At 41.9% G+C, this 17987-nt stretch overlaps 1 protein-coding gene across 1 annotated transcript in view; it reads right to left on the minus strand.

The window, feature by feature from the left end:
- The window catches only part of Tenm3 (teneurin transmembrane protein 3), a 505702-nt gene that overhangs the window by 158198 nt on the left and 329517 nt on the right, over window positions 1-17987 (minus strand). The window contains exon 4 of the mRNA XM_051169939.1: window positions 2553-2791. Within this exon, the coding sequence (XP_051025896.1) occupies window positions 2553-2791 (239 nt within the window). The remainder of the gene's footprint in view (window positions 1-2552; window positions 2792-17987) is intronic.

Genomic DNA, 17987 nt, shown 5'->3' on the forward strand with positions numbered 1-17987 from the left:
TAATTAACCCGAGAGCTGCAAGAACAAGGTGTAGGGATGGTGTCATTTATATGAACGGGGTGCAGAAGATCAGAGGATGACACTGTCAGTGTGGTGATGCTCATGTTTTATCGGGCTGATCTCGCCAGCAGGTGGACATCGCCCAACCAAACCACACTTCTCAGGCACACTTACTAGCCAAGGACAACCTTCCCCGAGAGAAGTGGCCTCTTCTTTCCTCAAGGGTGAAGGCAACATCTTTGATGAAAAAAAAAATTATCACACTAACTGATGAAGACACAGAATGCTTTAACTGATTTAAAAACAATCATGTTAATGTGATAGATAGTCACATAAATGTGGGGAAGTGAATGAAAATTCTAAGCAGATTTTTCTCATCATTGAAGTAAATTTTGCTTGAAAGCACTGGAATTTTTTTGTCTTTATACTTCCCAGGACATCAGTGTAATCAAAACAAATGTCCCATAAACACTCGTATTTAGTGTTTACTAAGGGAGGTTATGAGTGTATTCTTCATGTTTCCATGTGGAGAAGAAGAAAAGTAAAGGGAGAAGTGTGCATTAATAGCACCAGAAGAGCTGGGTGTGGTGGCACACGCCTGTACTCCCAGCACTCAGGAGGCAGAGGCAGGCAGATTGCTGTGAGTTTGAGGCCAGCCTGGTCTATAAGGTGAGGCCAGGATAGTCAGGGCTGTTACACAGAGAAATTTGAGTTTTGACATAGAAGTTTGATGATTATACTCACGAAAGGATCATTTAAAAAGAATGCAAGTAACAGTAATGTAATGTAATGTTACACGGAACGGTAACATATCCTGGCAGTCACACTACCAAAATAAATTGAAACCACGTCAAGCTGATCCTCAAACCACTGAAAGAATAGACACTTGCCAATCACAACAGACACCAAACCAGTCACCTCAATGCTGAATCCCAGCATCTATCTGGCGTGCACCATGCTTTAAAAAAAAAACCCTACAAACACATATGGGTAATTGATCACGTTCCATTTGAGACTCGCACATTTCAAATTCATTTAAAATTCTTCTGCGGCTCAGTTCTGACAGCTACAAATAATTTATGCAGCTAACTAGAGAGGATTCTCTTAATGGCCGGGGCATTTTCTAATTGAGGACTAGAAATTAACTCTGAATACTGATGCTGCTGTGAGCCTGCCCGTCCACCTGAGAACATCCCAAGTGAGGTGTGGTCTTGCTGGGGTGCTCTGTTGTGACAGTGTGGTATTTGGTCTGTCTGTCTTAGGAGGGAAGAAAAAAGTTGAGTTGGATTTAAAATAAAAAATGATGGATGGATGGATTTCTTCTTGCTTTCCTCTGAGTGATGGGTAGTGACTGTTGGAGGGGCTGTCTGAGCACTGTGATGAGGATAATGAGGATGTCTCCATGTTCAGACTGAAACTGAGTTCTGAATCATTAGTGATGTCATCCACGATCTAAGACTTGGAAATGCCAGTCCATAACATGCCACACGCTGCTACCTCCGACTCAATTATCTCCTAGGTTCTTTCATGCACTACAGTTCTGCATTTCCATTAAGCGCAGAGACTTGAAATGGTTACTTCACATCCCAAAGTACATAATTTATATCCGAGGACTACTGCAGGGACAGGCGGATGGAGGCCCTGCTGCAAGAGCATAGGGCGCTCCATACAGAGCTCTGGCATACTCGTCTTTAGCGATGGAATTTCATGGGGCATCGCAAATTGCTTTGTAAACTTGGAGATGCATCGCTAGCTGTTGTTCTCGGTGTATAAACCACACGGTCTGTGATTTATCTTGTGTGTGTGTGTGTGTGTGTGTGTGTGTGTGTGTGAGATACCATTAGCATTTCAATGTGGAGGGCTTTCCCTTATCCATAGAAGCAGATCAAAATATCATGCGGTCTTTGCGACGTTTAAGGAAGCCATCGCCAGCAGTACAGATGTTCCAAATACATTATGAAATAGTGTGTTTCATAAATAAACCAGCAGAAGACAGGAGCTCCCAGCATCTGGGTTATGACTAAGTGAAAAGCATGAGCAATGCATTAGAAGTGGGGACAACCTCACATATATGCGACCATTCATTATTTTATAAGGCTCCGTTCTCTAGAGCATCCCTGAACAGAAGATAATGGTCCTGCGCGATGAGGTTCACACGTAGACAGTTGAGCTCACGGTAAGACACACGACACCGTAGAGAGCAGGGAGTCCCTAATTGAGAGCATGGATATGTTGAATCCTGTAGGTCCATGAATGACTTCATGTGTAGGAAATGTCACAGTTAATCAATATTTTATGAGCGATGGCACCAATGACAAATAATAACAATTATGCCCAAGAATATACTTGGCACTTTGTAGAAATGAATTGTATTCCAAGCCAGTTTTTCTACTTATCACATCTACCGAAATTCCTTAAAACTCTCACCTTTTCTAGTATGTTGTAACTCTGCCTTTACACAATAATGTCTCCTCATAGATAAACAAGGCTAGCAGAGCAACAGTAAAATGCATCCGTTTACAGACAAAATGGTTTTGAAACCTTGCTCTTACCTATAAAATAGGACAGGAGTATTGCGAGGAGCACCGAGACCCCTACAGCACACAGTGCTGTGCACCTCCAGCTGCAGTACTTGGATGACTTCTTGAATTTAAATGCACTTCTGGACAGGGTGTTCCTAGGAAGTGGCCGGGTAGGCGGTGAATAAACAGAGCCAGATGCCATTGTGTATCCCGGGGTTGCCGTACTGAACAGTGGTGTCGTCCCTGTCCCTGTTTTGAATAGGAAATGCCTGTGGAAAAGGGAGAAAACCATCATAAGACGTGGGCATGTTAAGACAGGAACATGTTCAGACAGACACACGTGGACTAACTCTCTTCTGCTTCTCTATTCTCTTGTAGTCAGATTCTCTCTCTCTCTCTCTCTTCATTCTTCTCTCCTCCTTTCCCTCCCTCTCACTTGCCTCATATATTTTGTTTTGAGATAAGTCTCATGTAACCCAGGCTGGCTTTGAACTCACTATGTAGCTGAAGATGACATTGGATTTCTGATCTTCCTGCTCTACTTCTTGAGTGTTGGGTTGTATCATGTGCCACACCACCACCTCTGGCTTATGAAGTACGGGGCATCAAATCCACACTAGGCAAGAACTTTGCCAGCTGAACTACATCCCAAGTCCTACTTCATAGGAAACTTATTATGTATTTATACTTGTGTGTGTGTGTGTAGGTGTAGGCATGCCATGGAATACATATGGCACACAACTTGTGCAAGTCAGTTCTCGCCTTTCACTGTGTGGGCTCCAAGGATGTAATGCACGTTGGTAAGCTTGGCATCAGGCATCCTTATTTCATGATCCATCTCACTGGCCTTCATGCGTTTCTAAAAGTTAAAAATTAAGGCATCGTTTTAATTTAGTCATAAAAGTGACCTGAGGATGATTTTGATAGCGTACAGCAGGGTGTACACACACACACACACACACCACACCACACACACACACACACACACACACACACACACACACTATCCCTATGCTTTGACATAGACATCTTGAGAGACCATGCAGTTACACTAGTCACAACTGCCTCCTGAACAAAAGCATGCTGGGAGATCCTTGGAGCCCACACAGTGAAAGGTGTGAACATAGTGAACTGACTTGCACAGTGATGACACTTGAGTTGTTCCTCATAATTCGTATGATAAAATTGGTCACAGCTCATAGCTGGGCTTGTACTGCACGTTATGGGAGAATGTGGTCATGCACACACACGCACCCATGTCCTGCCACCTCACTGACTTGCACCCTGGGCATCCATGGAAGTGTTCTCATGCTAGCCTGCTCTCTTATTGCTGAGCACTCTTAAGCCCGGCAAAGGCAGCCGGTCAAGTCTCTGAGGTTGTAAACTATTTTATTTTTAGCATGTGTCAAATGTAATAGCAAGGTAAATCTTGTGGAGACTGAGGGAGGGAGAGAGTCACAGAGTACATTTGAAAACCAAGCCAAGACGAGGGAGAAGGTCTTTAACAACTGCCTCAAATCCGCAGTTAAGGAACATATAAACAAGGGCAGCAAGTAAGAATTGTTGGGAAAGGTGCTTGAGTCTAAGATTCTTTTATTTTTATGTTTTTTAATCCAATCTTGAGAATTTTGCGTATGCCTACAATCTGTTTTGATCACCTCAGTCCTCCATCCGCCTGCCAACTCATCCCATATCCACCTCCTACCATGTGCCCCTCTCAGCTCCATGTCCTTTTAGATTCTTGTTAGCCATAAAACGCATTTAAGTTTAAAAACACATCGGTGTCACGGCTTTCATTTAGCATGACAATACTGTTCACATCCGAGCCCTGGCATGAACTATTATTATAGCCTATTCTAAGGTGTCCAGTGCAGTCAGCAGGCTATAATTTTTATATTCAAGAGGTTAAAAAGTGTACTTTCATTCTCTGCCATCGTTAGATATAGGCTTTATGCAAGATGCGTTTACGGGGCTCATTCATAGCTAAGTATTTTCCATTTTAACACTCTCACACTTATTGTGTATTTTTAAGAGGCTAAATATATCAAACAAGTTAAGAACTTCATAGCACAGACCTGGGAAGCCAGACGGCTAACATTTAAACCCTCCTTTCCTGTTCTCCAGAGATATGTCTTTGGAGAAAGTTCTTAACCGCTCTCTGTATTTACCTATGCCATAGGAGTTGTGAGACTTAAACTGAGCATAAAAATACTTGAGACACAGTAAGTACTATTTGAGTGTTAGACAGAGGAGGGAACAAACTCATGATTTTAGGTATATTACTGCTTAGAAATGAAAAGAAAGATAAAGGCTTATTTAAGGAGTTGGCAGCTTCCAGGAAAGTACAGCATGGCTGGTTTTACACGGTGGAATTTGCCCAGCATGGTGGCCATGAATTTATAACCTCATCAGTCCTTCAATTTAATGCTAGAGTCAAAATGGCAGGGCGGTAAAAGCTGGTAGATGGACCTACTTGAAAGGAGGATGGTACTAGGGTATGCCCTAGAAAGGGTATCATTTGACCCACATTCATTTGCTCTCCCTCTGTCCCTCTCTCTCCTCCCTCCCTGCCTCCCTCCCTCCCTCTGGTTTCTTTTCTGCATCTCTCTCCCTCCCTGTTCTTGGCTACCCTGAGGTAAGAGCTTTACCCCCATCATCTCTAGCATGACATCTCTGCTTTGCCACAAACCTAAAAGTAGCAGTGCAGGCTGTGGCCGACTAACATCAACCAGCTCAAAGGAACCTTTGCTCCTTTGGTAGCCTCAGGTGTTTTTGTCACAGCAATGAAACAGTGGCTAATATGACATGGTCTGGATAACTCTTTAGTGACAGATAGTATCTGAACCGGACCATGACCTTAGCCACTAAAGCCAGACCCTAGACAAGTGAGTATCCATAAGCATGGTGAGGACTTTACTAGATGCTGGCCTCCAGATTAGATGTCTCTGTTTCAACGTGCAAAACCTGAGCGGTCAGTACACACTGTGACTGGCGATCCTGGCAAGGGACTTTTTCAAATACTAGGTTAAATCGCCACAAAAATTGTTTTCTTTAGATTTAAAAAAGTATGCACCTTGACATATTACTAAAAGACACCAGTGTAGGTTTCAAGGGGTGCACTTTGTGGAACAGCATGTTGCCTAAAAGACACAGAGCTCTGCGCTCAATTCTCAGTGAAACTATTGACAATATAAGTGGAAAAGAAAACACGTTTCCCCATAGGAGTTCCTAATTTATTAGCTGAATACATTCCCTTTGCTTTAATGGCGGGGCAGTTACTTTTACTGTCATAAAGTGAGCCTCTTTTTCCGTGTCTGTCTAAGTGGCTACCCGCACCCAACTAGACTCAGAGTAGCGCACGTGCAGCATAGAGCTAATTAACGCCCACGTTAAGAGAATATTGAAAGAGCGGCACCTCACCAGCGCCTTACATACATCCTAAAACAGTGGGCACTGAGGGTTTTCTGAGACCTTCCTAATATGGAAGGAATGAATGAGTAATGGCTAACGTTGGTCCGCCTCAAGATGGGTATTTGTACGACGACAACTTCAGGTTTGAAGTTCACCTCAGAAGAGGACGTGGCCAAAGCACGCACGTGCACGTTCTTAGTCACAGGAGAAGGAAAGGTCTTTGTACTTGCTGTAGCGTGACACATGTGGTCGCACATGTGGAGGGCTGGGCTAGTGCTGAGGTTCACATGGAATGTAATCTTTTGAAGGCAACACTGCCTTCGCCATTGCCGCACATAAAAGAGGAAAGGCCGGCGAGGGTTATGCTATCATCAATACAGGTCTTCAACACCCTCCCAACCCCGCCTTTTAACTTTTCTTAAGGGTCAATACAGCTCTTCCCTTTTGTTTAGAACTCCCCAAATACCTCATGAATATTGAAATTCAGCTATATGAGGCAGGTATATGACTTTCCATGGGGTGTGTGTGGTGTGTGTGTGGAAATACGTCACCTAATTCTCCTCAAGGCCCCATTTCTGCACGGTCGTTAGTCTCCCCTCATCCGCAGCTCCTTGCCAGGCCCTTCCAGCCATGGGAATATGCTTCTTCCATGTAAAAATTCAGCAAAAAAAATTTACTATAATAAAACATATGTTTTGACCTGGCTTCCACATGAGAATTGTAGAATAGCTTCCACATGAGGATTGGAGAATAAAGGCTGAATTTTTCCTTACTCCTCAAACCATAGTTGAGAATGGGGAAAAAAAGGGGGACTCCTGAAAGAACGGCCCTCACTGTATTTAGCAGGAAGCAGCAGCGGCTGCTTTTTAACATAGAGCACACCGGAGCACGCTGATTTCACCCCCGTCTCTATGATGCCCTGCATGATGCCTGCCTCCAGTTCCTGCGCTATTTGTGCCACTGTTTCACTCTGGCGATGGGCGAGAGCAGCACACTTGAAGACAAGACTATCAGAGAGTGAGATGAGGAAAATCAATTCAAAGCCCCAAAGACAGCTGGTGTGGAAGGTCACCGAACACTAACAGTTCTTTGTGGGTTTGGACGCAGGAGGGGCGGGAGATCCGATTTAACAACAACAACAAGGGACAGGAGCTACAGAGCTCTGTTGCCTCATTAACTTCGAACGTGTGCAGCCGGCAACCACAGGAATGGCAAAGATTGCTCGGTGTGAGGCAGAATGGAAGCTTGCTCTTTTGTCTTTGGAAATGGAGAGATCTGTATCTTTGCTGATCTGCCCTTTGGGGCGACCTTCACGTTTCGTTCCCACCCTGTGTTCTAGTTTGTGTTTTTAATGGTGTTTCTATGATGTATTTGTCTCTGGGTCATGTCACAAATATAAGTTAGTAGGGACAAAGCCTGGATTTCCTCTCCTTTCTTCTTGTTCCCATTTCCTGTCTTCTTGGTCATTGCTCAGTCTCTCTGAGGACCTTTGAGATTTCCAATTACTCTTTCTTCCTGCCTGCCCCCTTCTTCTATCCTAGATATTCAAACTGTCAGAGAACCCGTAGTCTTTTTTTTCCCCATACTTTTCGCTTTCTCTTTGTCCAAGTGTTTAAGTTTATTCTCTTTCCCTCCTTGTCCGTGTGTGTGTGTGTGTGTGTGTGTGTGTGTGTGTGTGTGTTGTGCACATGTGTGCATGTTCCTGTGGCAATGTCCTATCTCTCTCTTCTCCATCTTACTTTGATGTTCTCCATCTTTAACAAGCCGAGGACACTCAGTGAGCACAGAGCTCACCAACTCCTCAGACTGGTTGGCTGATCCATACCTCCTGCCATGACACACCATATCCTCTCCTATCTGCCTTCCAGGGCAGGGATTAAAGGTGGCCAAAACCATGCCCAGCTTTTTACTTGCACGCAGGGCATCCGAACTTACCTCTCCACGTGCAGCATAATTTCTATCTACTGTTATCTGGGGCCCAAGCACATGGTTGTTGTTCTGCTTTTTTTTTTTTTTTTTTTACCCCACGTCTTAGCAGGTCTGTGCTGATCCATAGTAAGCCTTCACTTTTGGTTTCTCTCTTTCAAAGTAATAACTACACAACTTACAACAACTTGTTGTTGTTGGTTTTAGTGGCAAGATATTTTGGGCAAATTAAATGTGTCTTTCAGTAATATATCACATAAAATACCAATAAATCAATAGTTCTGAAGTACAAAATTATAGAAGTTATAACACACTTATGAGTCACTAAGAAAAATGGGTTAGTACTTATCTTTTGCTTGTAGGATGAATATAACCATCTTATTCCTCTAGTACGAGGGAAAATGCTTCAGAAGTTAGAGATTTCAGGCACCCACTTGAAAAATACCCCCGGAAAATGTGTGCTAGTATTATTCAAAGTCATCTGAGTCAGTTCCTCAATGGGAAATTAGGGCAGAAAATGAGAAAGTCAAATGGAAAGTGGGCAACTACTGAACGAAAGTTTAATTAGCATAACCACAACTATGGCTTTTTTTTTTTTTTTTTTTCCCCCCATCAGCGTTTTATACAATGGAAATGATCAGAGTACAGAGTGTGGCGGTTGGTGTTCGGCTCCTGTCCCTAAGGCATATTTGAAAGCTTTATTAATGACACAAAGCCACCTGGAAAAATATTTCTATTGCATTGTGCACTATCATGTAGTATACAGTGCTGTGTACTGCAGGGAGACTGTCACTGCTGCACAGCTTCTGTTCGTTATTTCTTCCCCTTCCTACAGTCTTTGTTGGACAAAGAGGGTGATTTACATCAAGTTGTTTAAGTAAAATGCCTCCGTGTCCTGCTCTTATTGACCTTTGGAGGAGAGTCTATACGAAGCTCCCAGGATGTGCATCGATCTCTAGTTCTTCGCATTAGGTGCTCTGATCTCAGTTACATGTCAACGAGGCTGGCCGCATTTGGCCAGATTCACGATCTTTTCAATATCCAAAGTTTTCATTTAAGTGGTAAGGAAAACTCAAGGTATAGGTTCCTTTTCCTCCCGGCAAAACAGAATTCTCTGGATTTAAGAGGCTTATTAAAGGTCTCACAAGATTTCCTGAACATCAAACGCCTTTCCCAAAATGACATTCTCAGATCTAAAGCAAATGAATTGCATACTTGTGGATTACATTTACCTGGAAATGTACGGAAACCAAAATTAGCTACTGGGTTCAAAATAGTTTAATTCACTCGATGCCTAAACAATGACTAGGCTGCCTGGGATTCACTTTATGTTACTTTAAAAATAGATTAAAATATTTAACATTTCAGTGTTTCTGTGCTATTTTCATTTTGCCCACTGTTACTCATGTAATTACTTGTGGTCTTCTAGTCTTTATTAAGTACTGCAGAACGTGGATCAGACTAAGAGTTGTCAGCATGTATTTGAAATAAATTACACCTGAGAGACAATGTGAACTGTGACCTACGCATTCTGAACACGTAAAACCTGCCCCTCAGTCTTCAAAGTTTTCACTATCAAGTTTCAAATTTTACACTACAAATCCAACAGAAGTTGCTGTCAGGTGTATATTTAACATGTTCATAATTGATTAAAAGCCGAAAAAAGAGCAGTGCCTTGTATAGTGATGAAGAAATGTAAAATTCTTACAGAAAAGAAACAGAAAGTAAAGAAAGTTCATACAGAAAATCACTGTGTGCGTGAGTGCGTGGGTGCGTGCGTGCGTGTGTGTGTGTGTGTGTGTGTGTGTGCGTAGGCAGGTGTACATGTGTGAATATACAAGCATGTGTCGTCAGGCGGAGGCTGAGGTCAACTTTGATATCATGTCTCAGGAGCCCTTCGCCTTGTCCTTTGAGATGCTGTCTGTCTCTGGGACCTAGGGAAGGGCTGTGCGAGGCTGGTGGGCCAGCAATCCCAAGCAATCCAACTTTTTCAGCCTCTCCATGAGGATTTATATATAAGACCTGCCATACTCGGGTCTTCCCAGGGATGTGAAGGACTGAACTCAGGTCCTCAGACATGTGTGGCAAGCATGCCACTCACTGAGTCATTCTTTCTTATTTAAAGCCATCTTTCTTACCTTTAAGCAATGGATTCTCTACGCATACCCAGGGGATACCCAGTACAATTACTTCTAATGCATACATGCTTAACAATAGATTTGGAAACAAATCTATCACCTGAGGCATCTGGTCCCCGAAACTGAATTCCTGAAGTAAAGGATTGAAGAGCCAGCTGCACACAGGAGCCAGCAGCCCTCACCCGCCCGCCACTGCCAAGGAATGCCACAGTTGTCTGTCCTTGACACAAAGGAAACGGTGTGGCCAGACAAACTACAGAGTCACAAGTGTGGGTAGAGCTTGTGAACTCCTGTGGTAGGGGCTGAGCCACCAAGATAAGCATCGTGTACGAGAGACCACTCCACAGCTTAAACGGGCGCCTTTCAATCCTCGCCTGCGCAACTGTTTCTTCGTGGGTCTCTTAGGACGTAAGTGGTGACGTAAGTGATTTGGGTGGAACTTCAAGGACTGATGCGGAGCCAGGGACCACACTGTAAGAACCACTGCAGTATTGGTGTATTAGTTTATTAGCTCAAATTTACCTTTGACGTTCCTATTAAGACTGTAAGCAAACATGAGCAAATCAATGAAAAAGGACTCCAGCTTGGGGGCACCACTGTCCATAGTGTAATCTAGAGTTAATTTAGAACAAATGGGCAAGCTTAAATATCCCTTACTACTTTGTGTCATTATATTTGTTTGTTTGTTTTGTTTAATTTGGTTTTTTTTTTTTTTTAACTTTGGACACCTTTACAATTTTAATTTTATTTACCTTTGGGTTTGTCTCTTGAGAACATTGGCCTAATTGGCTATTTCTAATGTTGCTGCTATTCTTAAATGTTTACCATGTTGATCCACCTAACTTCACAACCTAACGGGGCACCCAGTGCATTCTGCTTTCTAGTCTCCCTTTCTAGTATGTGTGTTTCTGCACATTTCTCCGACACCCCCCATACCCCGTGGTGCATCTTATTTCAAAAGAACCTCCATCAGATGGATCTCCACTCTTCTTGAAATTAGCGCCTGGATTTCTGAACCATGAACAGGTCTATGTAACAAGTCACCTTAGATGTATATCATTTTCCATGATGCTTTGCTGCACTCAATGGGAAGGTAATACGATTTCTCCTTATTAGCCTTTCTGTTTGGGATATTTTAAATGTGTTTTTTTCCTTAAAACTTTCTGTCAATTTGCTGCTGGCACTAAAATTTTTATTTTGGCCCACTAGCAGAGTCTCCTGGAAAGTTCAATTACAAATATTTTAAGTCCACTGTGTATGTATTCATATAAATAAACATAATGTCCCTGTTTCCTTTATAATGTGCTTTTTTAGAAGAAGGGAATAGAAGTATGTCCCTTTGCAGCCCTGCCTTCTCTTAGCTTTTTTTTTTTCCTTCTTTGAAACCAGTGAGGACAAAGACCTGGCAACCAAGGCCATCTTCCCAGGGTTGGCCACCAGGGCAGCACTACCACATCCTGGCAAAGGTCACAGCAGGGGTCCCTTCTGATCTACAAAACGACACAGTGGAAAAAAAATCCTGTCACTCAAGTTCTGAGAGAGCAGAATGCCAACATAATTGAAAATGAAAAACGCACAGTGGATCCTTACTATTACTGTTCAAGTCTTCTCTTTGATCCTTTAGAATTTCCCTTAAAACATGCTTTCCAGGGTGGAAGCAGGAGAGCCGTTAACTACTAAGGGGAGAGTCACAAGTGTACAGAAGACTAGTTTAAAACCTAGTTCTGCAGCCAGCAGTGCCGGGAAGCAGCATTTTCATGTAAGCTGTAGTTAAGATGACAAATTAGCAGATGGGGCCTCAAAACTGAAAGACCAGTTCTGAGTCTTAACTGAGAAGACAAAACAGTTCGGAAACAACAAACACCCTTAATGTGCTGTTAGTGAGTGAGAACTCCAGATTTTTTGTTTGCATCCTGACCATTTACTATGGTAACTAAAAACTGGAAGGTTCTAGAAAAGGAACACAGATTTCCGTCTGAGTCGGAGCATGTAAACAGGAATTGGCTCACTTGGAAATGGACTATTTTGGTGCTAATATAAAGGTAACGTTATAATACATTTAATTATAAACCTTTTATAGTTAGTGATATACTATGCAATTGTAAAATAGAAATGTTTAGATTCTAAGCTGTCTCTCAATATTACAGAAAGTTAATTCCGTTACAAACTTTAAATTAAAAAAAAAAAAAAGTTTCAACAAGAAAACCAAGCATCTCCCAAGAAAACAGTCAATATAAGTATGTAAATTCTTTATTTTGACATTAAAAGAGAAGAGCAACTATGTGATGATTCTAGCTGTGCCATGGTATGTTAGTGAGACAGATAAACGGCCCCTTCATGCTGAGCACATGTTGGGATCTCAGGACTATTACTCTTCCGAATTGATGTGCTATTATCTTTGGACATCTTTCCCACTAGGGGGTGATCCCGGGAAGAAAGATGTCTTAAATGAAACGCTGATAAACAACGTACTTTTCTTACTGCTACCTGAATTAATATGAGTTATTCGCAACTGGACCAAATATGGTTTGAAATGAAAAGCTCTTGATATTTTAGGTAAAAATATTAGCTCCTACCTCCATGTTAATTACATACTAATTATGTGTATGATTATATGTATAGCTAGCATGTAGTTATATTGGCTATGAACACATTCACTCATGGTGAGTGCAGCATGATGTGTTGGCCAAACTCTGAGGACAGTGCAGCGGGGTCATTTTAGAGCCTGTGAAGGTGGCTGGAGAAAATACAAGGACATGATTTGTCACCTCCAACATGTCTCATACTCCTATATACACAGGACTACCTAAGACTGCACTTAAATATAGTCATACCTGTATAAAATATATGGGGCTTAACCAGGTAAGGAAGCTGGCATCTAGAATCACAGAACTTGGGAGACCGAGGCAGAAAAATAGTCCATTGTCAGCAAGCCTGGGCTACGTGATGAAACCCTGCCTCAAAAAAAGCAACCCCGTGAAACAAAACCAAGTGTGAGAGTGTTACAGGTTTCGTTTGGAAATGTGAGGAAGTTATTGTTCATACTGTTATTAATAAGGCCCAAGCAGATGAACACTATTTGTTTCATATTTCATGTCAGTTACTTCAATAGTATATCCATGATTTCACGCACATGACTCTACATTACAGATATCCTTATGTATTAATCTGTCCATTACACTTAGTGATGGCAGTTAGATGTACTAAACGTGTGAAAATGAAAATAAAAGGAACAGCTCAAAATGTATTATGTCCTATTTGGACAGGACCTTATTTATTATTAATTCACTGAATTATTGATAGTCATCTATGCTTAAAATTACTCAGAAAAAGTCTTCCCATGCACTTGAAAAGGAAGTTCAGGGCAGATAATGAGAAGGATTTCAGCCATAGATTTAAGGCTTTTGAAGAAAAAGAGCCATTTGGATTGTAAGATATGACCTTACTATAAATCAGTCTGATGTGGGAAGGGGGGCGGGGAAACGACAAAACACAACAGAAAAATATGATCAGATTTACTCTTTACAAAATCCCCACTATGTGAATTATAAAAATACAGATACTAAATACAGATCTGAAAACAGAGGCAAAAATGAGGGTGACTGGGGATGACTGAGCCATCCCTCTAGCCCTATTTGTAGTTATTTATTCCAGAATTAATCTTTTAAGTTTTTACTTATTTGTTCAGTTTCTCACATGTACACTTTGCCTACTGGCCACTGTGAAGCTTCACTTCCCTCCCTCTTCTCCTCCTCACCTTCAGTTCTTCAGGTAAGTAAGGCCCTAGTGGCTATCGGGCATCCTGAAACAAGGGAGAGCAGGGGCTAGGCCATGATGCCCTCACCTTTTAGCAACTGTGGTTTGTGAGTGCGCTATTTAGCACAAGATTCATAAAGATGTTTTAGGGTGGGCTGTGGTGTGATCTTGGAAACTGCGTCTAGCCATATATGGGCCAACCATTTACCTATGGCAAATTACCTAGAGTTAGAAACCTTCAAAATTACATAAATCTCAAATGGTATAGGTGCTCACATTTTCTGCCTTTACCATGTTGACAACCATTGTCATCAACATGCCACCCAAATACACACACACACACACACACACACACACTGAGAGAGAGAGAGAGACAGACAGACAGACAGAAAGAGAGAGAGAGAAACAGAGAGAGAAACAGAGAGAGAGAGAGAGAGACAGAGAGAGAGACAGAGAGAGAGAGACAGAGAGAGAGAGAGACAGACAGAGAGAGAGAGACAGAGAGAGAGAGAGACAGAGAGACAGAGAGAGAGACGAGAGAGAGAGAGAGAGAGAGAGAGAGAGAGAGACAGAGAGAGAGAACTTGCTATGTAGAACACACTGCCCTTATGTTTACAGAGAACCCCCTCTGCCTCACAAGGGTTGGGATTTAAGGCGTGTGCCACCACCACACCCCTTTGGCAAGAATGCACTTTTGATAACTGAATGTCCATGTGCCCAGGAGTGATTAGACAGCGCAGCTTCGGTCAAGAGAGTCCAAGCCAGGCCCCATGGCGCAGGCCTACAACTCCAGCAATTTTGGAGGCTAGGCCAGAGAGACCACAAGCTTAAGGCTTACAAGGGGGAACAGCGTGAGTACAAAGGCAGCATGGGCAATTTGTTTGGGTCTCTGCTTCGAACTAAGAAGAGAAAACGTCACTGAGAATGCAGCTCAGTGGGAAGGCAGCATCAGGCAAGGCCTTAGGTTCCATGGCCAGTACACCAAGCTAAAACAATCTATCTCCTCGCCCCCCACCCCCCGAAACTTGTAACTCAGAGAGAATAATGCAAGCCTCAATTTGGGAGCATGCCTGCCAATACGTGGGCCTGTTGCCAAGACCACGTACTGACATATTACTATAATAATTCCGTAAACACAGTGGGTTTCAAGATAAGGTAAAGCTGAATAATCTCCAAGATCTATTCCAAGTCTGAAATTTGCCCTGGAATATAACTCACCTTCTCAAAAGAAGTTGGGGAGGTGGGGAAACGGCTCGACCACTAACGTACTTGTCATGTAAGGGTGGGGGACCTGAGTGTGAACACATGGCACCCACATGCAAAGACAGGCGTGGAATGTGCGTGCTCAGGAGTTTTGTGGGGTTCACCCACCAGCTAGCTTGGCCAAGTCAGTGGGCTCCCGATTCAGTGGGAGACCCTGTGTTTTTCTCAAAGCATAAGACAGTGACACCTGACATTGACCTCTTCTGTCCTTCACATGTACAGGAACACACGTGTGCACACATATCTGTGTCTACACATCTAGGCACAAAGCAGTCACAATATCTCTAGGTCTTCCAAAACAAAAATTTCCCCCACAGTGGTTTATTATAAAAAGCTCAATAAATAATAATGATAATAATAGTAATAATAATAATACTTTTGAATGAATGACTACAATCCTCAGGCTTCATTTTCAGATCTACTATGGGAACATATGTCAAATAATGTCTTCCTCATATTACTGTTGCCTTTCTGTAAAATAAAAACCCACGCTGGAAAATGTCGTCTAAGAAGTCACTCCAGGTCGGCTGAGAATTTAGTGGCTTCTATTTACTTGTCCAAAAGCGTGTCAGCATGATCTTTGTTGGTAGTGATCAGGACTTTATTGGTACTTAATTGTCTCGGGAGAGTGGCTGGTTGCCTTTGAAAACACTAAATCAGTTGTTTTAAACACTGAGGAAGTAAAGGACTTAAGGAAAGCAAAGACATGCAAATGTCACGTGACATTTCAATGAAACTTTATAACGTCTTTGTGAAGAGGGATCAATACTATTTAATGAAATAAAAAAAGGGGAGGGGGTGGATAAAACCACACAAGTACCACAGCCAGGGCTATGTAGTTTATTAGATGCTGAGATGTGAGTCCAGTTCTGTCTCAGAGCCAAAGCTTTGCGTCATACATCATGACCAGTAAGTGGCAATAACACATTCCTGAGGATGTAGCTGCAACGGGATGTACGTGGGTAATCACAGCATGTTAAGTGGTTCTCATATGAGGTGAGACGATACAAAAATCATAAAGAGGGTTACAACAGAACCAGAAGATCTGGCAAATGGAATTTATTAGGCTTAGTTGGTTAATTGCATGTCCAATGGTTTTACCCTACTGGGCAAGAAGAAAGGGTTCTCAGAACAGGGTAACAGAGAGCAAGCAGGCTGTTCCCCAGGCTTGAAGGTACAGAAGAAAGAAACAATGAAGCAAAAGTAAAGCCAGAAGGCAAGAAAAACACGCAGCTATGTATGGCAGGATAGTTATTGCCTGGTAATGAAACCAGAAGACAAAATTCTGAAGATAAAAGACAGTGGTAAAGTTGAAGAGACATTAACTGTAGGAAAAGATTTTGTTAAAAAAAAATCATCATGTAGCAACAGTAAGTAGAGATAAGCTATGCATACATGCAAAATACCTAAAGGTACAGACGCATGCAACCTTCATGCAAAGAGGACAGAGATGCAATTTCATAGATCATGTTAGGAAGGTGAATAGTTCAATGAAAGAAAACCACACAAAGCTGATGCTAAGGAGGAAGTATTTGATGGAGAGGTCATATTCAGAAGAGGACCACAGTTACGTCCCAGTCATCAGCTATGACCAAGGCAAAGGCTTCGATCATCTTTGACTTTGATCGTGTACACTGAGAAGTGACTAGACATGGGTCAGAAGTTATCAAGAATTTGTTTCCCTGGCACTATAAAAATTAGTTATGATAGATGAAAATTTTGTAAAATTACTGGCTATTGAGAATCAAATATCTGTATATACAATATTGCAATTTATGGAAACTATTTCAAAAATAAATTAAGCCTATAATCAATGACTAATGTGTAATTTCACAGTATCTTAATTTGTCACTAGAAAAAAACTGGGTCATTTCAATTAATAAAAATAGCACTACCACTAGCAATAGAGTAGCTTCATCAGGCAAAAACACATCAAAAGCTTCTCATATCTTAAATAAATCTTACAACTGTGTTTTAACTTCTAAATGATTTGGACACAACTGATGGGCGCATCAAGGCTTTTACTGTCTCACACCAAACATTTACTATGTTAGTTAATTAAATGTTTCAAACACATGAATACTTGTCTTTCATTATTATTGGAAGATTATTTTCTTAAGAACAAAATTAAGACACTTGGGGTTTCTGTCTCAAACAAATCCCCACATTTCTTGTGAAATGACAAGAAAAGAAAAGCCAAGAGATTTTATTCTGCTAAAATTAATCATGGTTTAATTTTATGCTTGGTCTACTTCACACATAGAGTGAGACATAAATATTCCAGGTAAGACTAACACATTTCTTAACCTCTGGGAAAACAAAAAAGATACTTTGTTACATATTACTTTTGTTCAGTAGCTATCCAATTAGAGTATCTTTTCATATGTCCATGCTACTGTCATTTGATCATTACTTGAAAGAAACTGGTACATTTACACTATGGAATACTACTCAGCTATTAAAACAAAGAATTCCCGAAATTTGTGGACAAATGGATTGAACTAGAAATGACCATAATGAATGAGTTAACCCAGAAGCAGAAAGAGTCAAATGGTATATACTCACTTATATCTGGACACTAGCCTAAGGGATATTTCTCATGAAAGTCTTCACTTACCAGGAAAGCGGGACAGAGGGGAGGGGGGACACATCCTATTGGGGCTCTAGATGAGAGAAGCAAGGGAAAAATGGGGACATAGAAGGAACCAGAGGGTTCTAGAAACCTACAAGAAGAACATTATGATGGGCAGATCTGGGCCCAGGGGTCCTGCTCATACGATGGCACCAGCCAAGGACAATATGTGCAGTAAACTTCGAACCCCTACCCAGATCTAGCCAATGGACAGGACATTCTTCACAGTTGAGTGGAGAGTGGGGACTGACTTTCACATGAACTCTGGTGCCCAATATTTGACCATGTCCCCTGTATGGGGAGGCCTGGTGGCATTCAGAGGAAGGATAGCAGGCTACC

This window comes from Acomys russatus, chromosome 27 (genome assembly GCF_903995435.1).
Source record: "Acomys russatus chromosome 27, mAcoRus1.1, whole genome shotgun sequence".
Classification (NCBI taxonomy): Eukaryota; Metazoa; Chordata; class Mammalia; order Rodentia; family Muridae; genus Acomys; species Acomys russatus.